The sequence below is a fragment of the Ursus arctos genome, unplaced genomic scaffold (assembly GCF_023065955.2).
Source record: "Ursus arctos isolate Adak ecotype North America unplaced genomic scaffold, UrsArc2.0 scaffold_37, whole genome shotgun sequence".
NCBI classification, from domain to species: Eukaryota; Metazoa; Chordata; class Mammalia; order Carnivora; family Ursidae; genus Ursus; species Ursus arctos.
The window spans coordinates 14,169,314-14,196,395 of record NW_026623053.1 but is presented as its reverse complement, the minus strand read 5'-3'; the positions used below and the strand labels follow the sequence as shown (position 1 = coordinate 14,196,395).

The 27,082-nt window shown below is 38.6% G+C and overlaps 1 protein-coding gene across 1 annotated transcript in view; it reads right to left on the bottom strand.

The window, feature by feature from the left end:
* Window positions 1–27,082, bottom strand: part of NPAS3 (neuronal PAS domain protein 3) — an 816,434-nt gene that overhangs the window by 552,193 nt on the left and 237,159 nt on the right. The window contains exons 3-4 of the mRNA XM_057306389.1: window positions 14,647–14,891; window positions 14,485–14,535 (exon numbers count right to left, since the gene is read on the bottom strand). Coding sequence (XP_057162372.1) covers window positions 14,485–14,535; window positions 14,647–14,891 — 296 coding nt within the window. The remainder of the gene's footprint in view (window positions 1–14,484; window positions 14,536–14,646; window positions 14,892–27,082) is intronic.

The following is a 27,082-nucleotide window of genomic DNA, read 5'->3' as shown; positions in this document are numbered from 1 at the left end:
CGATCTCACTCCCCAAGCCTACCTTGCTCAAGCAAGTTTGCTAGGAGTGAAGTCAAGTGAAAGGTCTGAATGTTTTCTGCATGCTGAGTTAATTCACCCACAGGCTAACAGAAACAATGGTGCTGACATCAGTTGGACCACAATCTAATAACTGTCTACCTGCCAGTCTCACTCCATCTATTTTGGGGGTATTGGCTAGAAATGTGCTGGGATGCTATCATCCCCTTGAGAAGACAAGATGGTATGGTTATTAAACGCATACCAATTGTTTTTATAGGAGCTTTACATGAACTGCGACAGATACAAATTGACAGAATATTATTTTTAGTCTTTCTTGTGTTTTATTATTGATGGATTCGGGCCTCTTGAGCCACTTGCATAAATCATGGGCCAAACCGAATGACTTTCATTGGGTATAACTACTCAGTACGCAAAGCACTTACGTTCACTAAACGAAACCATCTCTGAACATCCCTTTTTCTTATGTATCTTTTGCACAGAGAGAGGAGTAATTAAAAAACAACATTATATGCCAAAGAAAAAATGATCTCATCTCATGAAGTTTTATAAATATGAAATGTGATCATGGATGTACAATATCTTTGCTTGTTTTTCTACCCAACTCATGCCAGAAAATGTCTCCATACGCAATAATGCCCGGCATGCTGTTCCTATGATTTTTGGGAAACATTATGTGTAAGTGTAAAAAATGACCATATAGCTTTACACTTACACATCAAAAAAGTATCGAGTCCTTAAGTCCCTAAAGTAATAGCTGGCATGAGTAAAGCAACAGGAATGCAGCATGGATAATTTTGTGCCTCCCAATACGTTCCTGCAATACATTGCCATTAGACACAAGTCAGTAACTCAAAGTTATTTTTTATATTTCCATTCCCTTACTTTGAGAAATCTTAAAAATTGAAAACGTGAATGTAAAATACATATTTGGGGGAATCATCACTCGCTTTATTGAAAGAATTCAGTTTTTAACATGAATTGCCGCCAAAATCCTTCATGCAGAGAATTTCTCTAATATGGAAGGGAAAAAAAGTGTTTTTGTTAACATACAAAAGAACATTTTAGAAACAATTTGTCTGGCACTTGTCACTTCACAAAGTGCAGTACCCCTCCACTGGGGGCCACATCTAAGTAATCAATTGTAATTGTCACTGTAAATCCTTATTAAACTCAGGAAAACATCTGAAAAACACTTGAGTAACAACTTGAAGTATGATGAAACAGCTCACTGGAACAATTTTAAAAATACACCTTCGTTAGTAGCATAAAATAACCTATCTTAGTAACATCCCATCATCGCGGTTAGTATTTTACATTGTATATCATCAATGTTAAAACTTGAGGGGACTGCATTCTAAGTGGAGCAAAATGCTCCTGGTGTAGTAATACATGCAACTCCATTTAACTGAGCATTTTTTACACCTATATGGAATACGCAAAGACTGGATTTTTAAAAAAGAAATCACCAACAGTAACAAAGATCCCAACTCTCTAAATTACAGGAAGCCTTTGATCGAGTCAGTGACCCTTCTACAGCTGGCTCTGCTCTGGAATCACCTTTATTGAATCAGTCTGTGTGAATTTTATGTCATTTTAAATATACGATTTCGTATTTTAAGAGAGTAGTCTCATTCCCTCTTAGGTCAATATCAAATAGATGGTTGGCTGAAAAAATATCAGATTTTTATCCTCTACTCTTAGGAGAAGTTTGAGGGTTCTCTCCCAGGGAACTGCAATTTATAAAAATTCTCTTCTCAACTCCATCGCCAGTGTCAAAGCCAGCAGGATAACCAGAGTGCAGAGGACACGTCTGAGACTAAACCCAGTTTCACACCAGAAAAACCGCACAGCGTCTGGGATGTTAAAATACAGAGAATTAACACACATTAATTTGGCGCTGGTTGCCTAAATGCTTCTGGCATTTCCTTCAGCACTTAAACTCATTTTCAGAGAATGAACTGCTGTAAAAGAGTGCAGGCTCATTAAGAGTTTATTTCCTCAAAATGCTGAAGGATAGCAAGTGTCTTCTGCGAGGGATCCAAAAAAACCACATTTATTTCCTTCACAGGGGAAAGAAAACACCCCAAAGCTTTTTGTTTTTGAGCAAGCATCACAGGTTTGGAAATGAGGGATTTCATCTTGCTGTCACACCCTGCCTTACCTCGTTTCAAGGCTGGCTGTGTTTGCTTTCCACAGAGTGAAATTTTAGAAGGAGCAGAAGCCAAATGCTTAAAATGAATGATCAACTTACGATTCGTATGAATCTATTCTTCCAGGCCGCTCTGCTTAAAAATAGCATCATAAATGCACATCTGCAAAGACCGTGCAACCCCCCTTTCCTGAATTGTACAAATTATTAGAGTCGTTGACAAAAGATTTTTTTTGTTTAGGGGTTGGTCTGGGCACTCTCTTTGGCAGACTGCCACTTTTCTAGCAGTAGAAATATTGCTTGTAGAAAGCCACATTGTACTGAACAGCTGTTCTGCTAAAACATTGAGCTAGCAACCCAAGAAATGACTGACTTCACATGTGAAGCAAAACTGTTCCCTCCCTTTGTGCTCATTTAAATGAAAGTACAAAACATTTTCTTCCACGCTGTCTAGTCTTCCCTCCCAGTTACGGGCTTTGGTGGGATGTGTGTGAACCGGGAGCCAAGGTAAGCAATGGACTCTCCCATCACTGCGCCCGTGGCATGCTTGCACTTTGGCCCTTCTACTGTGAGGTTCCCGGGACAGCCGCTTCTCATCTGATCTGACCCTTTCTATATTCGTGCCTCTGATGCTGAGCAAGTTTCTGCAAACCATATCCATTGGAATTGTGAAATTTAAAAACACACCTCATTCCAGCCTTTCTTCCATCTCTGTGAAATGCTAAGATACTCGAGAAAAGGTACCAGAAGATGACATTTGATTAAGCTCTTGGTTTGTAAGTATGGGATGTGATTCATGCTCCTGGTTGTTTGAAATTATCGTCAGATAATAGCAATATACACAAGTGTTCTGTGTCCTACATGCCATTTAGGCATTCTGTTTAAAATAGTCTTCTGAAAAGAAAAACCTTCATAAGCTTACTTGACATCTCGGCAACCACAATTCTCATTAAATGTCACCATGTTTACGGCAGTAACTATATTTATGCATAAGAGATTATCCAACATTTTGCTTAAACCTCTCTCAACGTGAATAACACCTCGCCTTATTATTTTGGGAGCATGTATGTCACTCCCGCTAGATTATAAACTCCTAGAGGGTTCAGTTTCTTTCCCTCTTTGCATTCCACACACAGCCTAGTGAGTCTTGCAATGTAATAAGCACTCAAATACTTACAGCAGGAATAGGTTAGTAAAATGAAAGAGAAACAAGACTCACTCCTGATCTCTAATGACACCACCACCAAAATGTTACCCGAAAACCTAAGGATTTATGTAATATAATAAGATTAAATCCTACAAAACCAAAATTCTGAGGGAAGTAACAGTTATATCCATTGTTTCAATGAATCAGCCTTTCATTTCAGATACGGCCTATTTTAAGAATGCTTTTCTCTTTTTATCTCAATGAAATATCCATGTGTTAAAAACTTATCTCATCAACTTTGAGATCTCATTATTTTAAGCATTAACATAATATTAAATTGCCTTAATATCCTCAAATCACCTGTGTATTTTAAGCAACACTCTAAATTTCCTCTGCTCTGTCACAGGATACAAGTCAAGACTTCTGACATGTTAGAATCTCAAACTGTATTTTTAAATAAATGTTGTGTGTTGACCATCTCTTCCTCCTGATTAACATCATTTCAGAAATACAATCTTACCAAACAAAACAGAAACACAAGTTAGCTCTGATATGATAAAAATCCTAAAAAGAAATCCTAACATGCCTTTGTTAGTTTCTAAACTTAAGCCTCTCAATAAAATCTAGGCTCACTGCAGTAGAAGAATTCCCAAGTCCAACTACCCCATTTCCTAGGCAAACTGAGGCCAAAGAAATGTTACTTGTTCACAGTCACAGACACTTGAACTTGGAAGCATCCAGCTGCATTGACTGAGAGCATACTATTAGTAAGGCTCTAAAGACACACTGACGTGATGGAGATTCTCAGTTTCCATTGCATTCACACATTCTGCTGGCTCCATTGACCTTGTTTACATGCACTGTACCTTTGTTATGGGTTGTCAGAACTCCCTACAACAAGGGTCCCTTTCTTTCATCTCTGTCAACTTTTCCAGCAGGTGTTTGTATGGCAAAAAAAAAAAAAAAAAAAAAAAATGTAGTGACTCCCAATGAGAAGCTTTATTCTGTCTGCTAGATGCAAATCACACAGTAGCACAGGCTGAACAGCTCGACCCAGATTTTCTGCAACTTTGGGAGTCCAGTGTCCGTAGGAAAGACAATTGAAGGGCACGTTAGGTTGGGTAACCACTTTACAAAAGGTCCGGTGTGTGCCCAGAGTGAGGCTTACCTGCCTCTGCATCCTCATCCTCTGTCAGAGCTGGCTACAACATGCTGCATTTTACACATTTTGTTATGCTATCTTCATGTCTCTTTTCAAAATAGAAAATGATAGCAATTTTGCTTTTATGCTAAAATTCTTGTAAAAACCTGGATACTATTCATCTATTTTTACTGAAGAAAGCCAATATTTTAAAGTATTTATATAAAACCCAAACTGTGTACACAGTCTGTTTTCATCATCAGTGCTGATATTCAACACAGCCTTATTTCCCAAACTGTAAAATTATATATGAGTGATGTGCTTTAATTACAAAACTCTACTGAAAAATATATTTTTAAGTCTCTGTAGGGCTTTGGCAAGTGAGGACGATAAACTCACGGATTTTAATTTCCTCTACTACTTTGTACGGTAGTATTCACCCTTTGAGTGCTTGCTCAACACCCTGTGATTGACAGTCTCAAGGGACAATGGCAGAAGAGCACAACAATTTCCTAATGACTACACTTTAGTACTTCGGTAACCTGTTCACTTTAGTAAGTGCTCAAAACGAGACGATTCTGTACAGTCTGGTCGTATTTTTCCACTTTAGGTACATACGGTTTTGGAAATAGGTTCAATTCTACCTGCAAATAACTAATTCAGCTTTAATTCCAAACGTACTCATTTCTAATGTTCATAGTAACAGTGGATTTCTTATATACAAATCCCAAATCTCTTATTTCTAATGCTTTCTGTCATGATGGTTATAGCCATATGATGCCTTAAGCCCCCATTTGAATCAGAAAGACACCTAATATGTTATGTGGGGGAAATCAATCAGAACAATTATTTAACTGAACTGGCCAGTTGTTTGATTAGTCAAGTCAAAATGGCTGAACGACAGTCCTGTGCAGACAAAGCTTTAATCATGTTTCTCTTTGATAAGATCCTTCATCTATAGAGGACTCTGGAGAGTGCTGGTCTGGATCATTTGCTACATTAAATTGAGAAACCAGGCAAAACTAATAAGCCAGACTAAGCCAATGACTTAGTAGGACTATATGGTTACTTTTTCGGCAATACACACGATGCAGAGAACAGCATACATCCATGGAAACCTAGCAAATTATTCACCACCACACCCCTGGCTGGCATACAATTTAGTTATCCTGGCTATCACAGGATATCACAGTATGTAGACTACATGAACACACATTAGCTCTGAAGATAAAAACAAAAACAGGAATTTATCAGAAAGCATGTTACCCACCATTTATTGTCATCAATACACTTTTAAAACAAACACAAGACTCAACCCTTTACTACCACTAATATGCTGCTTACCACCTGGGTTCTAAAAAAGCCCCCAAGTCCCTTCTAGTTCTAAAGTTCTTCACAAGGGTTGGCAAACTACAGCGTGCAGGTCAAATCCACGCTGCTCTCTCTCTTCTACAACCCGTAACTCAAACGGTTAAAAAAAACTCTTAAGATTTCATGGTATGTCATAATTAGAGTTCAGCATCCACAAATAAAGTTTTATTGAAACACAGGCATATGCAGCAGGATACGGATGGTCTGCGGCTGCTCTTGCACTGTAACGGTGGAGCTGAGTAACGGAGACTCCTTGGCCCACAAAGGCTGAAGTATTTACTATCTGGTCCTTTCCAGAACACGTTTCCTGACCCCAGTCCTAGAATCTGTTAACTAGTTTTTGTCTTGGCTTTCGAACTTCCCCTTTTGGGTGATCGTTGGGCAGAGTGTGAAGACTGGACACTGTAACACTAGTTATAACTTTTGGTGAAGAATGGAGAGAGAATAACCAGGGTGTACAATTGTGCTTGTGTGACTCCTTATTGATGGGAATAGGTGGTTTATAAACTTTTTAAGAAAATTGTGTAAACAGCTTAATCAATTTTCTTTCTTCCATATCCTGACTGATATCGCAGTCATCAGTTAATCACCTTTCTTAAGTAATACGACTAGTAACGAAGCCCTAGAGAAGGGTGAGCCTCTGAGCACTTAACAGCGACCAGGTGAAAAGGCAGGAACCTGGGACAGGAGACGTTTCCACTTGGGTAGAGGTCTGTTTTTCTTATGTTTCCGTCATTAGAGTACATTATAGTGCTTTAAAAAAATAACCTTTTTATTTTGGAATAATTTTAGAATCACAGAATAGTTGCAAAGTTAGGACAGAGAGTTGCAACACACCCTTTGTGCAGTCCCCCCTAATTTTAGCATTTAATGCCTTAAGTGATTTTGTTTTCATTGAATTATGACTCCTTTGCCTTTGAATAGCTTCAAAATGTTTTGTGGTTTTGAATATACTAACATTTGATCTAAAAAGGGCTGGTCTCTACCCATGAACCATGTATGTGCACATATGTTCGTGCACAATACAAGTGGGGAAGAGGATACCTATGGACAGCTGGTGACCTGTGCTGAGCTGAGAAACGAAATGCTCCTTATTATGGAGGAAAAGGTGCTGAGTTGGAATTCCAGAGGTCTAAATTCTAGTTCCAAGTCTGTTATTGGCTTTGTTTATATCACTAAAGTTCTTTCTCTATAAGTTTTCTCAACACAATAGCAGGGGGACTGAAACAGACGATCTGTACAATCTTTAAGCCCCAAATTCTTTTGGCCTTCTTCTCCTGCCCAGGCGCTGACATTTGCGGACACATTATGGACCCAGAAAGGATGTGAAAAGCTGCAGTCAATCAGTATTCAAAGCCACATTAGTTTTACAGGTGGAGGTCACCACATGTTTATTAAGGCACAGCCAAGAGTTATGCACAGTATCTAGAAAGCTGTTTCTGAAAATTAAAGCCACAGTACAATTTCAATCATATAAAGCAGTCAGAGGTGACTCCTTCTTTGCTATACCCATGAAATATTGTTATCTGCAGAGCACTGAAACTATATATTGTGCTTTGCAAGAGGTGATAGAGCTAACAAAAACACGTTAAAGAAGTCCAGCCCTAAAGAACAGGGCACATAAACTTCAAAGTCCTAAATAAGTGGGTACAAGTAGTAGAAGGCAATGTCATGACTAAAATATTACATTATTAAGAACAGGTAGTCTTCTTAAAATAAGTTGAATGTGACATGGAATGTAAGTACGTCCCCTACGATACGGCCAAGAGTAAAAAGCAAATCAAAACTATACAAAGTTTTAGATTCATATCTTGTCTATATCATATTTGGCACTTGGCTTATTTACTTTAAAATTTCGTTGTATGCTGTGTTGTTTTCCTCTTTTTATTTATAATGATTGCCCGTGTGCAAATCTTGGTAATCAACAAATAAAATCTTCTAAGAGAAGGAACTCCTGTATTTTTGAACCCAAAGCACCAGGGAGACGCGATCCTTTCCTGTAAAGGGGAATTAAGTAAAACAGAAGGAAAACAGAAATTTTAGCAGAATAAGAGGAGTTAGAGCACGTGGCTTTTGAAATTACTAATCAATAGCCTTAAAAAGCCCAATGGTCTCAGGAGAAGCTAATTTGAGACAATAATTGCTAAATCCTTTCTAACAAACTAGGGTATGGGATTAGAGAGTCAGTAATCACTCAGACCAGAACCACTCACAAAAAGAAAATTCAAAGGAGAAACTGAGGACTAGAGAGGACTTTATAACCCAGGGCACGTGGTTTATTTAATTTTATCAAAAGCTCTCATCTTCCTTCTTTCCTCCCTCCCTCCCTTCTTTCCTTCCTTCTACTTTTATTTCTCAGTAAATGGTAAACACCTCCAAGGCCAGGACTATACTTTATACTTTCTCTATATGACCCCACAACAGCCAGCAGAGGACTCAGAGGACTAAGAGAAAGTACTCAGATATTGGTTGAATGAACTTGAATTTAACACCCAAGACATGGGTTTCTTGAGACTACTCTTTTTATCTGTCAGCTCCTTTGCCTGTACATTACATGAGAGAAAAGGGTTGGCAGAAGGCCGCTCATCTGGGGACGGGGATTACCACCCCTCCTACCTCCTACTCGATACACTGTTTATTTTCCCTTTGGTTTCACACTATTCCCATCATTCTCCCTCCATTTTTCTTCTGCCCTTCTTTTTTTACTCTTTTCTTTCTTCATCCTAGCCTATGACTTAGACACACCCACAGTTCTCATCAGCATTATTCAGCTTGCCGATAGCTATCCCAAGATATAAGGTGGTACTATATATAATTTAATTTAAAAACATGGTGAAATACTTACTTTCCTGAGCCCTGTACATGGAGATACAGACATGCATAAGATGTCCCAGACTGTTCCCTCAAATAGCTCACAGTGTAAAGATAAAGATAGGTATAGTAAGAAAAGAATTATGAATTGATACTTAAGCAACAGAAGACTCAAACAGTAACCTAGAGGAACAAATGATTAATGTTTTAGGGAAGGAGAGAAGATTCACCCAAGAAAGTGACATGTGAGCTGGGTTTCTAAAGATGAACAAGGATCCAGCAAAACCAAAAGAAGGAAAAGGGCATTCTGGTTAGCTGATGGGATGTACAAAGGTACAAACGTATGGTTTGAGGTATTCAGTATTTCTAGGGACAAAGAAGATGACAGCAGATAGGGGGACAGACTGGTGAGTCCCGACATAGAACGCAAAAGTACTCGCGCACTCTTTTGTCCACATTTCTAAAAGTCTCCACAAAAAGTCCCGGAAGAAGTCTTCTGTTTTTTGCTCCTCCCTCTTACACCTTGACCATCACCATGAAAAGAGCCTCTCCCAAGTCTCTGCTGTCCCCTGACAGGGGGCAGACCTGAGCCGACCCCTGAGGAAGGAGGCAAGTCCAGCCAGAGCGATGGCAAGAAGTAACCCAATCAGCTCAGCTCAGCCTAAATCTGCCCAGCCCCAGAATGACCCGGAGCAACAAGAGGAGTCAAGTCTTGTGGCCCTGCTGCTGAGATGTTCTGACGGTTTGCTGCCCTGGCAATGGCGGACTAGCACCCAAGAGCACGCACGCGTTCTCAGTCGTTCTCAGTCGTCAGGCTCACAACCAGGCTTCCGCTGCAGCAGTGTTTGGAGTGGACGGTAGCTCCGGACGCGCGACAGAGCCAGGCGCACTGAACGTCATGCTGACCCGTCCAACCCTCTGACAGGGAAACCAGCAGTGCCTGCCCATGCTGCATGCTGCAGACAGACGGAGTCCCCCCTCTGTGGAGAAGGGAGCTTTCCCTGAGAAAATGCAAAGCTGCACAGAATTACAGTCTCAGAGACATACTCTGCTCCCATCAAGTCCACATTTGTCAGAAAGCCCTTCATGCCCAGGCTCAGAGATGGCAATATAAACAAGGCTTGTCCTATCAGGACATAAATAAAATAAAGTAAAAGGTCAGTTCTTCAAGAAACTTCCTTCAGAAGTCATAACTTCACTAGAGAGATCGAAGAGGATAACAACATGTAATTAAAGAGCCTTCCTGGAAGCATACCTAAGAAAAGGCAATTATATCACATCGTATTTCATATACTAGTAAAACCTGGCACTTGCTACCAAAATAAGCAGGCGTGAACATTGGCAGCTCAGCTTTTGGATGGCCCCACTTCCACTCGGTGCCACCCCTGATTTTGAAGACTTTATTTATTTATTTATTTATTTATTTATTTATTTATTTATTTATTTATCGAGCGCACGCATGACTGGGGGAGGAGCAGAGGGAGAGAGAGAAGTAGACTCCATGCTGAGCACAGAGCCTGATGCAGGGCTTGATCCCATGACCCTGAGATCATGACCTGAGTTGAAACCAAGATTCAGACACTGAACCAACTAAGCCACCCAGGTGCCCCATGGAGCCACCCCTGACTTTGGATTGCGGAAAGTGAAATTGGAGACTAAAGCAGGAGTTGGGCCCCCAGTCTACTGAAAGTCGTAGAGGCAAGAACAGGAACCAAAGAAGGAGCAAGTCTCTGTCTTTTATCCTGCTCTCCTGCTCCTACAGGGAAGATTTGCTCAGAACCTAAGGGTTCAGTCTGGATACTACTATTTGCCTGCCTATAAAGAAAGAATACCACAGGCTGGTGTACATGCCATGCACGGATTCTAAGAAATTGCGGTTCACATTTTTTTTTTTTTTTTAAATAATGTAGAGTAGGACACTTGCCTCCAAGTCTGAACGTCAGTTGGTAGAAGTAAATGTGTGTCAGCACACAGTAAAATGCCCAAACAGGAACTGGGAGACCTCTGAGCTGCTTAGACCAAGAACAATAATCATGCAGACGGTCTTGGATTCTCTACCTTCTGTGGAAACAGAATCATTTTTATAAAACGCTATCTAAGTTTGGGGAACAACCAGTATAGTAATTGAGCATTACTCTGAAAGATGTCCTCTACTCCACTGCTACACGTGACTGTCTTAAGCATGATGCTAACGTAACAGTTTGGTCTTTGCGTCACGCATTCCTTAAATAAAGACCTGCAGGTCTCTCCCCTCAGAAATACCTACCACTGCCTTTACATAGGGAAGGAAAATTCCATGAAAATAGTAAAATTGTTCCCTAATGTGTTCAATTTTAATCACCAGTTGGCTTGCATATTTTTCAACAGTTTCCTTCGAAAGCCTAAAAACATCTTATATTTTACATATCTGAGCATTGTTGCCTGACACACATACACAAATTGTTGTTTAAAAGCTACGATGCTTAAATTGAAATAAAACTTATGCTACGGTGGTAAATATTCCTGGATTAATAGAGTTGTAGCAGATATATACCAAAAATTGACTGAAGTCTGTGATATTAAAAAGAAAATTTATCTAGTTTTAGCAAATGTCAAATCAGCAGCTATTGCTTTTAAGATTAATAAAAGATATAATGGTTTCTAGATAGCCTCTAAATAGAGATTACTATGAATGGAGAAGTGATTTACCAACAGTCACCACAATGAGATTTCTTTAAAGGTTACAATCATCAGTTATTTAGCTGAAACACTGCTGAGAATGCCTGGTCATTTCTTGAATAATGCATAATGTTCATTGTAGATTTGATCTGTATTATAACAATACAGATATTTCTAAAATAATGGAAAAAACTATCTGTTACCTTCCAATTGCTTAACATATCATTTCCATGAAGTAATTGACTCAGGACACATTACACACTGTCACCTGAGTGTTCTTTCTGCAAGCATAACTTGTAATAATCTATACACAATGGGCATCACAAAACAAACTCATCAACCTTTATAGACTTTTAAGAAAAGATGTGATGAATACAGGGCAGAGTGAAGGACCTTTCTGAAGCAGTAAATTAAAATGATTAAGTTTCTATATAGTTGTGTGGGACAAATTTAAATTCAAGCTTTGAAATTTAATTATTAACATGAACAACTCATCACATTAAAAAAAAAAAAAAACATTGCCTACATCGTGTAAGTACTTTTCATATAAATTTCCAAATGCCTTTAGGTTTATTCAAGAGACTGCTTGGAGAAGCACAAAGTATAATGTCTGTCGTTTTATTGTGGGATTATGAACTGCACTTCACATGATGCTGCCGGCTATTTATATAAGCTTGTTTATCCACATGAACTTCTTCAAGGGCACAACATAGAAGACCTTAATAAATTAAAATGAATTTCTTTTGATGTTGTTTCATGAATGTTTGATCAGAATGAGTAACAGGTTTGCATTAAAGAATGGGAGTAGAGCAATAAAATATACATATATTGTACAGCAGACCCAGCTTACAGAACGTGCCCACTGCATTCCTAGCAACTTTGGAGAGCCAGGGTCAACTAGAGAGAGTCACTATGCTCACACCTTCACTGTCCCCCGTCTCTAGTAGTGCGAGTACACGTGCACCAGGTTGGATACTCTGCCATCATCTGCACGGGACTGTCAAACTAATCACACCTGTTCTCTCCTTCCAGCCTCCTAAATACCCATCTCAACCTTCCCGTTTCTCTCACTGACATCACCACGTCCTTCCACAGACCGAAATGCCCATGACAGCAGAGACCATATTTTATCTTTTGTATCCATCTTTATCATAAGTAGTTACGGCGTTTAATGGATTGAAGTCCACAAAGTAAAAATGATGTATCAGTCCTAGTCAAAAGCTGAGGGAATCCTGACCTGGAATGTTCGATAAAGCGGATGCAAATCAAATATCATATCTAGAAACAACGCCATGTGATAGAGCACTAGACCCAAAGGCAAGACAATGGATTCCCGTTTTAAATGTGCTAATACTTCACTTTGAGCTGTTTCTAGATCATTGTCCTCATCTGTAAATGAGGGCATGGTTCTACATGAGCTAGAATTTTCCATCTCTAAAAGGCCATAATTCTGAAAGTTATCAGGGTTATCACCTCACAGAAGAATGGACAGACCATGGAACCATTTTCCTCCTTGGGTAACCACCACTACCAAGGCAGCCTATCAACTGCCAACCCCTTTAAATTAAAAAATGGAAATAAAAGATAACTGTGCTAAGCAGGTTAAGCCACGTCCAGTCCCTCAATCAATGCATTTCAAAGTGAAGCCCAAGAATCTATTTTGCACATTCTGTGACTTCTGACCTGTTACACCTACCCTTCTCATCGTGTATGATTTGGAATAAACATGATTGACCACTGAATAAACTCTTACGGATACAACATACTTACTAGGATTATATTCACATCTTTAGCTTGGGAAAATCTGCTCCGACCTTAGCATCTGGAACACAGACTGGTACATTACCAACTTGACGTCTGTATTTTTAAGGACAGAAGGGTTGTAAAAGGACAGCATGAGTGTGCCTTGCTACCTTATGCCGACACGCTGCCCTTAAGAGCTAACTCTGTTGTATGTTCTTCTCAACCTCTCAGTGTCATTCTCCTGCTCTAGAGCAAGAATCTGTGGACCTTGGCTTGTGGGCCAAGTTTGGTGGCAGCTGCCTGTTTTGTTAAGTGTGGTTTTATTAGAACACAGCCACACCCTACTGTTTACATGTTGTCTATGGCTGATTTCATGCTACAACGGCAGAGCTGAGAGCCTCTCAAAGCCTACAAGAGTTCCTAGATAGCCCATTACAGAAAATGTTTGCCCCGCTCTAGAGGGAAATAACCTGTTACAATTTAAATTCTAATTTTCCTGCTCTCATATGCGTAAGGAACAGTTTGTAAGTACCAACGTGGAGATATGAACAGACTGACACATGCATATATATGTGATTACACCTCTTAGCCCTCAATTGTAAATAGTCACTGCTTTTGATCCTTCATTTTAATTTGAATCCTCTAAGAGGTTACAGCTCCCCACTAGAACCCTTTCCTCCAACAGCCAGGAGTAGAGGGACTTCAAAGGTAGTTGTCAAGGTGTAATCACTTCACTAAAGAACCTAATTCCTTCCCCAGAGTTGCCTACAATTTTGCTAAGTATCCAGCTTTATGTCCACCAAAGGTCTAGATACATGGTTAGAGCACAAGAAGCCAGCAGATCCCTCAAGTCCAATGTCTTCAATAATACACCGTTAAAGATAGAAAATCAAAGGCCAACACCGCATTTACATCAATAAACATATGCATGCATATTCATATGCTAAACATGCTATAAATTACTAGAAGCTTCACTAACACAAAAGAAAATAGCTCTCTTACCTATCAGAGTGAAGAAGACCTAAAAACCTTTAATTAATAAGTTTTAAGAATGACTACACCAAGGATTTGGATGACAAATAAATGTTTATATTTAAACAATTTTTAGGCAATTTGTATAGAGTCTTGAAACATTAATACGTGAACTGTTTTATCAGTCAATAAAATCATTACTCAAAATGCCTACTACAGTTGGACTCGGCTCCCTTCCTCTCTTTGGTTACTAAAGACAGAAAATATTAGTTCCACCCTTTAACAAATAGTCTTATATTCCATCCATCAACAATAATTTGCATGTATTAGCATAACACAAATTAAACCCAAGAAGCACTTTAAGGTAAGTCATCTCATTCTCATTTCTCTGAAACCTTATATAAAGTGATAGAATATTTAGGCTGACAGACTTTTGGAAAATAAAAAAGAAATAGAAGAGGTTTATTTCACCTTCACATGGTGTCTTTCTCATGCAGAGTTCAGATTTCCACATTTGTATCCCTTTAAAGGATTTGATATGCAGGAAAAGAAGAAAGGATGATGGTAAACATTTCATCTTAGAGATACCTACAGACCACCATATTCCAGAATAAACAGGGGCTTAAAACTTACCTTTTACTGATGTGTTAGGTGGAGGGCCTTCCATTCGCAAGTTCCACGGAGGGTCCCCCTGGTTAGCAAAGTCCCTCATTTTCAGATAGCTAATTGTAAGTCGAATGATGGATGCCTTGTCGAGCTGGCTAGTGATGGCTGCAGGAAGAGGCAACAACTTGGCCAATTCATAGAACTCAAAATTTTCTTTTCCCCGGCGGGAGCGAGCAGCATCTCGGGATTTCTCCTTTCTCAATGCTTGTAAACTGCAATCAAAGGAGTGAAAAAGTGCTCATTAGAACATGTGTTTCTGACATAAGATAGAAATTGTTTTCTTTTTATTTCCTTTTTTCCTCTCGCAAAAATCTACCAAAATCTTCTTCCAAATTCTAGGACCATGGTAAAATGAATTCTAGAGAATGTCACTAAAACCACAAATTCTACCTCTGGACTTACTTTTCACAAACTTATGTGCAATGAATAAAAGTCATTTGCTTATTAGGTTTTTTCCTCTATTTGGCCATGCATTGAGATACATTCTTTGTTTCTAAGACCTAAGATTTACAGGTGAAGTTTGATGTTACCAGCTATAAGCAATTGAAAAGATGAGGCTAGTATTTATATATCTATTCTCAGGCTAATGATTTTGTTCATTTAATGGTTATCACTATAGGATCTTAAGCCATCAAAAGTACCCATTCTTAAAAATGTATTTCAGTTATCATCTTGGGGAACAAAGGGTAAACATTAACATTTTATTTGTTGATTCTGTGAATTGCGTTTATATGCTTCTAGTCCTCAATAAGGACTCAATAAGAAAACATCCCATTGAAAATGAAGATTTCAATGTAACTTTATAAATGTGCTGGTAATTGGTTGATAAGAGAAACTTTCATTCTTTATTAATGAATATACATTAGTAGATGGACAGATTCTCTAAGATACTGGAGAATAAAATACATCACCCAGAAAAGTCAAACTTTAAGATAATATAAATTTAATGTTAAAAGATAAAGCCCTGGGGCGCCTGGGTGGCACAGCGGTTAAAGCGTCTGCCTTCGGCTCAGGGCGTGATCCCGGCGTTCTGGGATCGAGCCCCACATCAGGCTCCTCCGCTATGAGCCTGCTTCTTCCTCTCCCACTCCCCCTGCTTGTGTTCCCTCTCTCGCTGGCTGTCTCTATCTCTGTCGAATAAATAAATAAAATCTTTAAAAAAAAAAAAAGATAAAGCCCTCTATGGGTTATTAAAATTTATAAGCATTATAGACATATTACTTCACAGAAGATGCAACAGGTGGGATCCAGCATTTTCCTTTAACTATTCATGTGCATTTCTGTTTGAAGTTTGCTCACATTGCTGAGGGCAGAATCTGGCACAACTGAAGTTGTGTTTGAGCATCTGACAGAATTCCACCTATTCTGAATTGCTCTGTTTTATGTCTGACAAGAAATAAAACCCAAATCAGACCCTGGTGATAAGTAATTGGGCAATATTTACAGTATCAAGGTGCTATTAAAATCATTTGCAAATTTCCATTTTATGGAGCTCTGAAGGCATTTTACAATCTTTGAACCTAGCTTTCTGGTGCCCGTTATAAAATAACAAGAAAGAAAGAAACACGCAAGGAAGCAAGACCAGAGCAATAGATCAAATTGAGGTCGGCAATGCGGCCCCAATCTCTAGCAGTATAATATGGACAATAACACCTCCTATTACACTATACCACATCTGATGTTTTTCATGGTAAAAACATTGTATTCACTGCAGACACTTAGAATCTCTTAGTGAGTATCTATATAATTAAAGCAATGCCATCATACTCTGGTCAAATACTTGCTAAGGCAATATCCCAGCTGTTTTCACTCTATTAATAAAAGATTCTACATTAGCTAACTAACCTATTTCTCCGAACTACACAAGTTCATGTTATCATTTTCAGCATCACGGCAGTCTCAGACAACAAACCTTTGCCGTTCGACGTCTCAAGTGTTAACCTCAGGCAGAAACATCACTAATTTACAAGGGAAAAGCATGGTAATGCCACTTATTTCCCCAAATTATCACTGGTCCTCATGCAACTTTATAGTCCATTCTGGCTTGTTGAAAATTATGTAAATAAACTGAGAGATGCCTTAAAATCTGACAAAGTTTAAGTATAACCAGCATGTAGGTTAACATCTTAGGATAAAAGAACCATTCATACCCCTCTTGATACAGCAAAAGCAATCTATCTAACACCATTTAGGTCAGCTGAGCCAAAAGAACCATGTCCTTTGACACATTTTCTCTACCACTTGTAGAGTGCAGTGGTTCAAGTTCAGTGCTTTGCTCTCTTTATGTTCTTCTCATCAAATAATACTCCAGAAGGTAGGCTAAACTTACAATTTTTTTTGTTATTGTTCAGTAAGTGACTATGATGGAGCTCCAGAACAGAAGTTATAAACTCAAGAGCTCCCCGGGTTAAGGAAGGGAATGTCCATGAGTGAAGAGGCCTCATGGCCACTGTCAGGACCTGGGGGACAACAGCTCAAAGGGACAGCATGGACAGTTTCAGCTGACTGCTGTTCCAGAGGAAGGCACACCTGCTGGTGCCAGATTTCTGGTGTTGCTCTTTCTAGAGAACACAATCTGAATTTTTATATGGCATTTCCAATTTTATGTTATGTTTTAATTTTATATTGAAGTTTTAAAAAATAATGCAAGCCTAATAAAACAAGTCATTTGGCCAATAAATGAGCAGGGATGCATTTTACAATCGGGTTAAGAATTTGGGGGGCCAATTTTGAAGGCAGTTTTACATGGATGTTATATGTAACTTTCCCTTTACACATGTCACTCAGAGGATCTCAAATGGGTTCATCTGTTATCTAATTAATATTACCAATATTCATACTAGGAATTTCTCTGTTCAACTGAAGGAAGTAGAAGATTAGTCCATTATTCTGAAATTGATATTAATGCATAGGTTTATCAATAATTTGAGGGGAAAAAAACCCTTATTCTATGGAGGAGGTAGGCAAAGCCCAAGATCACATGCAGCAATTCAGTGGGCTCCAACGGCTAGGTAGAGGAGGAATGGCTACCTCTTTCCACTCCATGGAAGGCGAATACATAGACACTAGTGCCTTTGCGTGCCTCGCCTAACCAAACTCTTGCCTAGCCTAATTCTGACACCTGACTTATCGACAGTACTACTGGGCATGGAGCACCTGGGTGGATCAGTCAGTAAACCGTCTGCCTTCAGCTCGGGTCATGATCTTGGGAGTCTTGGGATCAAGCCCAGCATTGGACTCCCTGCTCAGTGGAGAGCTGGCTTCTCTCTCTGCCCCTCACCCCACTCTCATGCTCTCTCTCACTCTAATAACTAAAATCTTTTAAAAAAAATAAAAAATTTGAAAAATAAAAATAAAATACTACTGGGCAGCACTTACTTCATGTGTTCCTGACGCACCTTCTTGTTGGTTTTCTCCTCTCTACCCCTACGCTTTTTTTTTTTTTTAACTCTAACACTCTGTGTTACCCTACTGGAGTAATTGTCTTGGCCATAATCTTAATACAAGGGTTTCCATGACTCCCACAGGACAGCATTATACAGACGCCGCAGTTCAGAAGATTCAGAATAATGGCACTGTGTCTATAATAAGTAGCAATTGGTTTTGAGGGCAACAGCAATAAAATACAGTCAAAGGATTATAAAGGTTATAGAGATGCTGATAGAAGAGATTAAGCTAAAGACCCTAAGACAATGACACAGATTGTGGATTAAGTTTATACCTGCTTTTGTGAAGTAGAGCCCAGTTGTAAGTAATTCTTCAATTGAATTAAGGACTACATTAAAACTTAAAATTAACTGTGTATTTGTACATTCTGTTCTAAACCAAAAACTTTCATTGTACTTCTAGAATACTAAAGAAAGAATGGAATGATTGTACACGAATAAAATGTAAAGTGCTGGGGTGCCTGGGTGGCTCAATTGGCTAAGTGTCTGACTCTTGGGTTTGGCTCAGATCATGATCCCATCAGGCTTTTGAGATGGAGTCCTAGGTCTCACTCCTGCTCAGCAGGCAGTCAGCTTGAGATTCTCTCTCTCCCTCTGTGCTTCCATTGGCACACACGCACTCTCTCTCTTTCTCTCTAAAATAAATACATAAAAATCTTTTTAAAAAATGTTATGGTGCTGATCTCTGCCTCGTAAAAAATGGTTCGACTTCAGACAGACAGTAAGTTAGTCCCTGCGTCCAAACTTCCCACTGCTCTGATGTTCTCCACCTAGTCTTTGGATAAATAGAAAAAGAGACTCTTCCTTAATCCTCAGCAAACCAAAATTTCAAATCTCTGATGACAATATTATCATCCTCACCGATCATCACCACCACCACCAAAACAACAAAATCAACAATTTCAGAAGACACACACACGTATTAATTAATTTATAAATAAATCAAGAGGTCATATGCAAAATTGTGTGTATACTTTGGGGAAGATAGTAAATAATTTTCAGAATCTCCAAGGGGCTTCTTCACAACCAAAAGGGTAACAATCTAATATCTAGGATTTCCTATCATAAAACTTATAAAGTTGATTCCCCCACTCTTTGTCATTGACGTCATCATAATGAACTCTCCTTAACAACCATCCCTTGTTAAAAATATTAATGTATTGGGGCGCCTGGGTGGCACAGCGGTTAAAGCATCTGCCTTCGGCTCAGGGCGTGATCCCGGCGTTCCGGGTTCGAGCCCCACGTCAGGCTCCTCCTCTATGAGCCTGCTTCTTCCTCTCTCACTCCCCCTGCTTGTGTTCCCTCTCTCGCTGGCTGTCTCTATCTCTGTCAAATAAATAAATAAAAAATCTTCAAAAAAAATATTAATGTATGTTTATTTAATTTTCTGCCTCAGTTTCTTTCATCTATGAAATGGGATGATAATACTATCTGCTTCAAAAGGTTCTTGTTGAAATTAAATGAGTTAATTTTTTTAAGATTTTATGTATTTGAGAGAGAGAGTGAGTGAGCAAGTGAGCACACGCAGGGGAAGGGGCAGGCAGAGGGAGAAGCATGTTCCCCGCTGAGCAGGGAGCCCGATGCAGGGCTCAATCCCAGGACCCTGGGATCATGACCTGAGCCGAAGGCAGACGCTTAACCAACTGAGGCACCCATGTGCCCCAAATGAGTTAATTTTTATAAAATATTTAAATGGTGCCTGACACACAGTAATACTATATAAGATATATTAAATGAAAACCTAAATTTGCTTCACACTAAATGTTCTATGGTTTTAGGTCTACAATACTCATTTAAAATGTACACACTGTTCTCACCAGTATCATTTCTCGTCACTGGTTCTGACATATCACATTGCATACTTAAAGCAAAATAAAACTCCTTTATTGCAATGATACTGATTTTTCATTATAGTCTTCCTTACGCCTATAGTCTGTTGTATACCACAGCCATATTTAATGAGTTTTCAAATAAAACTTATTCCATTAATGAATGATTAAAAGGTTCAGAAATCAATGATTTTCTTACTAGGAGTAATAAGTGGGCATTTTTTAGTTCACTAAAGTATAAAAAAATGGCATTCAAGTGCAAGATAAGCAATTGTGTTTATATATATATATATATATATATATATATATATATATATATATATATAAATAAAAGAATATCCAACTGTTGTTAAGGGAATGTAGTGCTCAGAAGAATTGTGAAAACTTCTATAAAAAAAAACAAACTTCAAAATTGCAATGATAATTATTGGTCAGAATGATCTTATGAGTACTCCTGGCAGAAAGGTGATCTTTCAAAGTATCTTTCAAAACCTCACAAATCTAGAAATTCTCCTTGATGTCAGATGAAACCCCAAATCCAGGACCATGGAGAGCTCACCCATCCTGCCTGGTAGGTGGGGAAATATGAAAGTGCCGGCGGCATTTGCTGCTTTAGCTTCCACACGGGGGTGGGGGGGGGGCAAAGCTAATAATGAAATTCTTCTTGAGACAGAAACAAGCAAAAGATAACAGCAGGGGAAGAAAAAGTAAAAAGTTAAAGAACAGGCACTGCCACTATCACAAAGCCAATATTATGAAATTGACTCAGTATTTGCAATTTCTCTGAAGCTGCCACGGAACTGGATAAAGATGTCAATTATTTATTGGGCCACTTGTCCATGGTGGGGAAAAAAACAGATAACTTTGCACCTGATGACTCATTAAATTAAAAGAGGTAAGGTATCCTTTGTGGCTTATCAAATTTAGCTTTGCAAAATTGATTACTTTGATTTCCTACTCGCAGAAATAGTTACAATGATTATGGAAATAATATAGCTGGAGATCTACAGGGGATAACAAGGAGCAAAGTAACTGTCACAGAGTAAAACAAAAGTAAGTCAACTTAAATGTTTCTTCTTCTCCGATGACTTCTTCATAGCCAGATTTTTATCAGTTCTTTTCATATAATTTATAATTGTATTTGTGGAACGGCTCCTGATAAGGACATTATCAATAGATTCACACTATGTCTACATGAAAATCTACTCTCTCAGCCTCAGTTTTAATACTTTCATGTAAGCTCTCAGAATACAATAACCCATCACTATAAAAGACCACAGCAGATTTTGGTCCTCTAACTGTAGGGGAAAGAAAAGGTAGAGTCAGAACCACTTTTATTTGGCCTTTTTAAAGTACTTCTAAGGAGGCAGAAAGTCAGGTTTTTATGGATTTTCCTACTTGTTTTGCTTAGAAGAACCCAGCACTACAGACTTCTACTATTTATCAATTAATCTGGCATGCAGCCTCAAAGGAAGAAGGTCGACCTGTATTAAAAATGCAGCCATCAAAAATTCATCAAAGGTTTCAGCATTTTAACTCATGAACCTTTGAACACCTGCATACATGTCAGATCTCTGGTCATAGTTAACAGTGAAATCTATAGTTACTCCAGTACCTTCTCCTGCCCTGACATGAGCAGAATGAGGAGGATTCCCAGGGAAAAAGTAAAGATTCTATAAGCACTGCTTGCCCTTCTTTCACTACTTTCAACAAAACGGCCCAATACACATTGGCATCACATAGAGTTCAAAGTCAATCAAATCAACCTACTGCAAAGAAAAAAAAAAATCTTTCAAGAGTATTTTTCCTCATGATTGTAAATATCGGCTTTCTTACAAGGCAATATAATTGAGAAATGCATAAACAGCTATTATCTAGCAGGGTTATACACTGCATAGCTCAAAAATTGGAGTCTTTTAATGCTCTCCAAGAAAAGGTAATCATTTCAGAAACCTTCCTTTAATGTGTGAAGGAAAGAGTATACAGTATATGCTGGAAGTTAAAACTGGAACCTTCAAGTTCAAGGTAAGAACTCTGCTGCTTAACTAATGCACTGCTCATAGCTGTCATCATTAATTTATGTTAGCCTCTGTAAACATCAAGAGTATAATAGGCCAATTTCACAACTAAATATAGATGCACATTTTGCCCTTATATAAATGGCAGATTGCTGCTGTAGATCATTGCTGCAGCAACACGTCAGTAAAGATGCACTGTTTGATGGTCTGATGCTCACACAATATATAAAACCAGTTGTAATGGTTGTTTGGAAGCAAAGTGTAACATAGCAGCAAAATTTCATTTGTTCCACAAACTCAGGATATATTAAGCTTGGCTGACAAAGACTGTTTGATGTGCTAAATCAGTTTGACCTTCATTCTTGCTTTATTTTTCTCATTTAACATGTGAAATGACCATTATTTTTCCCCATGTGAGAAAATATCATGAAATTGATTGCTTTCAAAAAGTGTCAAGAACATCTGCAACTGCGAACATTTGATAAAAGTATCAAACTTAGGATGCATCCTTAAAATTTTTAACTAAGATATATTCTGATTGAATAATCATGACCCATTTTTTACTTGTAGTAAAATAGATCAAAAGAGTAATTAGAGCCATTCAACTGAGTGCCTTCCCTCATCTTCAGAAAATGCCTTGTGTATGTTTGAACTTAATAATTAAATTAATTGGTTTTAGCCAATGAGCGTTTTTATTCTTAACACTTTAAATAAGAGGATTTAATTCCAGAATGAGTCATTAGAATAGTAATAAAGAAAGCTGAGAGGTCTGCACAATCCTTTTCAACCAATGTTCACCTTGATTCAAATAATCCTTGAATGAACCACAGCAAGACCAAACTATTCATTGTATGCTTTGGTGTCTGCCAAAAACCTCATGAATCAAAGTGTTTTGTTCTTCATTTTCCCCCAGAACTTTAAGCTGTACAACTGGCAGTTCCATAATAATGGAAAAACTGTGGCTTTATCAAGTAATTTCTCTCCACCCAATAAAGAGCACTTTACCTTGGAGCAACTTGTATATTTCACACCTTAAATTTCTATTTACCAAATCAGCTAATCACTTCACAATTGAACTCAGAACAAAAAAAAATTATCAATTAAAGTGGTTGAAACTCCTGCAAATTATCATTTAGGAATGAAGTAATTGCTTTCATCAGGGCAGAAAAGCCCGCCAGAACAGAAATGTCACTTTAGATTAGTGTTCTCACTCCTGAAGCTATGGATGACACAGCTGATATAAGACTAAATGCCAAGACCAATCAATTGCTTTTGTGGCTCTGCTCTGAGCTGCTGTAAAAGGGGCCATTTTCTAGGATCTACTCTTCATTATAGTAAATGCTATCTCCTTGGTAACATAATTCCATTTCTCATAAATTCTGTCTGAGAGCATTGTCCTAACAATGGATGTTTGTGGAAAAGAATGCTGTTGGTTTAATGCACAGAATTAAGTGTGAATGGCTGTCAAACTGCTATAGTTTACTAGTTCTTAAACATAAATTGAAGTCTTATACATTAGAAAGAATTCTTAGGGAGAAATGAATGTCCTGAACAAGGGTAAGATAGTGTATTTGAAGGCTCCGTGCTACCGGTTTAGAATTTTGACTATTCTAGTATTTATCTGTCCTGTACATTAAATCAGTCAGCTCCCACCAGAGGTGGGTGAACACTTCCCTTACTTTCTCAGCAGTGTAGTTTGCAAATGTGAAACCTCAGAAGCAAATATGGACTCATTAGGCAACGGCATGCGATTTGTGAATAGCCACAACTGTGTTAAAAGAAAAAAAAAAAAGTGTTCTTTGAGCTGAGCCCTTCCTGGAAAGCATCCAGATCTTAATTTGTATTGTTCATCCTCCTGAAGTTACAAGAATCTGGATTGCAGGCTCCAATTAAAAGGAAATTGAAGAAGCTAATACAGTGAGAAAGCAGCCATTCCCTACACTGTTCTCTTCAGGTCTGAAGTTTAGAAAGAGATTCAGGATCACGGGCCTTTGCCCGACATGGGATAAAGCCTTTCTCATCCTGGTGAGCACACATGTGTAACTTCCATTAACAGTAACAGGAGTCGTGAGCACACATTGAGAAGAAAGTCTACTGCTAAATATTTGAAAGGGTCAGAGCATCTCTGCTGAAAGGCAAAATGAGAGGGAATGGTGGGCACCTGTGACAGCAGGACATTTTACTGACCATGCAAAGGGCAATTGCTGGAATTGCTACCACTCCAAGGAGCTATAGTACTGATTTCCTTAGTATCAATAGCAGGAAAGTACACATGACGTTTCTGCTTTTTAAGATTACTCAGTCCCACCAAAGAATAGCATGAACCTTAACATAATAATAAAAGCAGACATGTTTGAATGCTTACTCTATTTTGGCCACAATCTAAAGGTTTTAAATATCATCTCATTTAATTCATGGTTGCCAATATCAGCCATAAAGGGAAAAAGGGTAATTGCAACTACGGAAGACAATGTCTGGATACACTGGAAGCTAGAAAACAGTGTTGCTTTCAGCTCCTCTTTTGGGGACCCCCGCAGGGATTTTGTACTTCCCCTCAAACTTGCCACATCCTTCACCCCAAAACTAGGATATTTTTTTTAAGATTTATTTATTTTAGAGCTCAAGTGCAAGGTGCGGGGAGGGAGCGTAAGAACAGAGGGGGAGGGAGAAGGACAGAAGCAGACTCCCCACTGAGCACAGAGCCTGATGCAATGTGGGGCTCCATCCCAGGACCCTGAGATCATGACCTGAACTGAAATCAACAGTTGGAGACTTAATTGACTGAGCCACCCAGACCCCCTAAAACTAGGAGATTTCCTGTCTCTGGGATGTCTTTTCCGAGATCTTGTCCTTCTGGTGCTAAAGCAGGACAATCCTGGGCAAACCAGGACAGCTGGTCACCCTGGAATATTACTGTCTTCATCTCACAGAGAAGAAGATCAAAGCACAGAGAGGGAAAGTCACTTGCCCAGAGCCAGTGAGGGTTGCAGCTGGAATGTGAACCTTGGCAAGATGACTCACATAAGGCCCTCTCACCTCCGCCGTACATTGCCTCTACAGGAATAAAGTCCTCACGATACCCCCTTTCCTGATCATATTTATAAGACAATTAAGTCACTGACCAAATTTTCCTTAACTTATAATCACCTATTTAAATCCCATCAGTGTTATGAAAACATTAATTTCTTAATGAAATGTCCAACAAAACCCTGTTTTTCAGGCCTACAAACGTTGCAATTTGAAGTAGATAAATTTGCTGTTAATTGCTGTGAGTCTCAAACTAAATTGCTTTGGAATTCAAATTCAAATGACCTTTTTCTAGAGAGAAAATTCACTTTTTCCTTTAATTTTCTTTAAGTGTGATTTCAAACACTTTTGAAAGCACAACTAAGTGGAAGAAAGCTTTTGAAAACTTTCAAGCGTGATAGGAGAAACTTGGAAAGGAGAAAGCATGCTTTGACAAGTTTGAAGATCTTTAAGTATGAAAAATGAAAGTTATGGTCATATGAACACTGCAAACAGCACATGCTTTTACTTGACATCAACGAACACACCATTATACTATAACTGCCTGCATTCCTTTGTGAAATAGAGATAATTAAGTGAAATGGTCACCCTTTCCTTAAACACTACAACAGAGAAAACAGGTCTTAAAGAGACTATATGCTCTATCCCCTACCTATCTGTTTAAGACATATTTTTATTTAATCTTTCATCAAGAGTCCCCAAAGCACAGCATATGGTTGCCGGGGATGTAAATTGTTGTAATTTCTAGAGAACACTTTGGCAAATACATATCCAAAGGATTAGAAATTTGTCTTTTTTTGACTAAAGCTAAGGATGTGAATATATTGCTAAGAGAATATTCACCGTCTCTTTGATAAACTTTAGAAGCCTATTATGGAATATACAAGATCCTGAACACGGATATTGAAAAAAATCTTCAGTGGCTTGGAAAATTTTTCTTTACAATATATTAAGCAATAAAAGGCAGTTTATAAAGCCGCAGTGTAGTGGGATCAAACAACTGTAGTTATATATCTATATAGGTGGATATACAGATAAAATATATCCAAATCTAGATTAATTCCAATCAACCAAAATATTAAGACTGGTTATTTCTACATGGTAGAAATTCCTTGTGGAGGAATTAGAGATACAAGCATGTATTTTTTTATATAAAATTACTTTAAAAAATAACTTATTTTATGGAGTACAAGTTGAGCCTCAGAAGTGCCCCGATGCTCAAAGGCTTTTTTCATTTAATAAAGGTTTGCCTGATAGTGCTATCAAATGTCAGCCTGTCACCACTTCTTGCAATAGAAGGGCCTAAATATTTGGAGAAAATGCTTGGCTTGGTCATTCCTCTGAGAGAAGATGCTTTGCTGGAATTGGTAAAGCTGGGCGAGGTCTTCATTCCTTCCTAAGTTATCCCACGCTTGTCTCCAACCAAAAGACTGAGTCCATGAGCCACGCAGCCCAGGCTCCCCGACCTCAAAAGCAGCACTTTACTCAGTATACACTATGCGAGCCGCTTGGCTGGATATGTGCTGTGCTACCCTGTAGAGATTGGCTTCTCCGGTGATGGCAACCTTCGATTCTTACCCAGGAGAAAACACACACACAAAATATTACATAGAATGGGCTTCTGCAAGCACATTCTTAGATCCTGACTCAAGTCTAGGGTAAGAAGCTGCCCCGATGGATATTTTGAGATCTCTAAGCTCTATAACACTGACCAAACCATTCTAACCAGGGTCATTCATTGGTTTTCCATTGACAGTTGTACCTCATACTTCTAACAGGTTTGGGCCCTTGGTGGTAGGTGGCTCCATGGTATTGGAGTACATACATGCAGGAGTCAAGATGTTATTACATGCCAGGGATTACCTATAATTTGCAGAGTCATGATACCTCCACTAAGGGGCTTTACGAAGTGGGACAACATAGGCAATGCCTGTTTATTTCCAGGCTTCCATTACCCAGTCAGAAACAAAGTCCTCCATGGATCCTACATTCTTTTGAAAAACCTTGATAAATGTTTAGTCCTCTCCTAAAAATCTGACTTTGAGGAGCTATACATCAGTTATTCTGAGCCAAATCTCGCTAC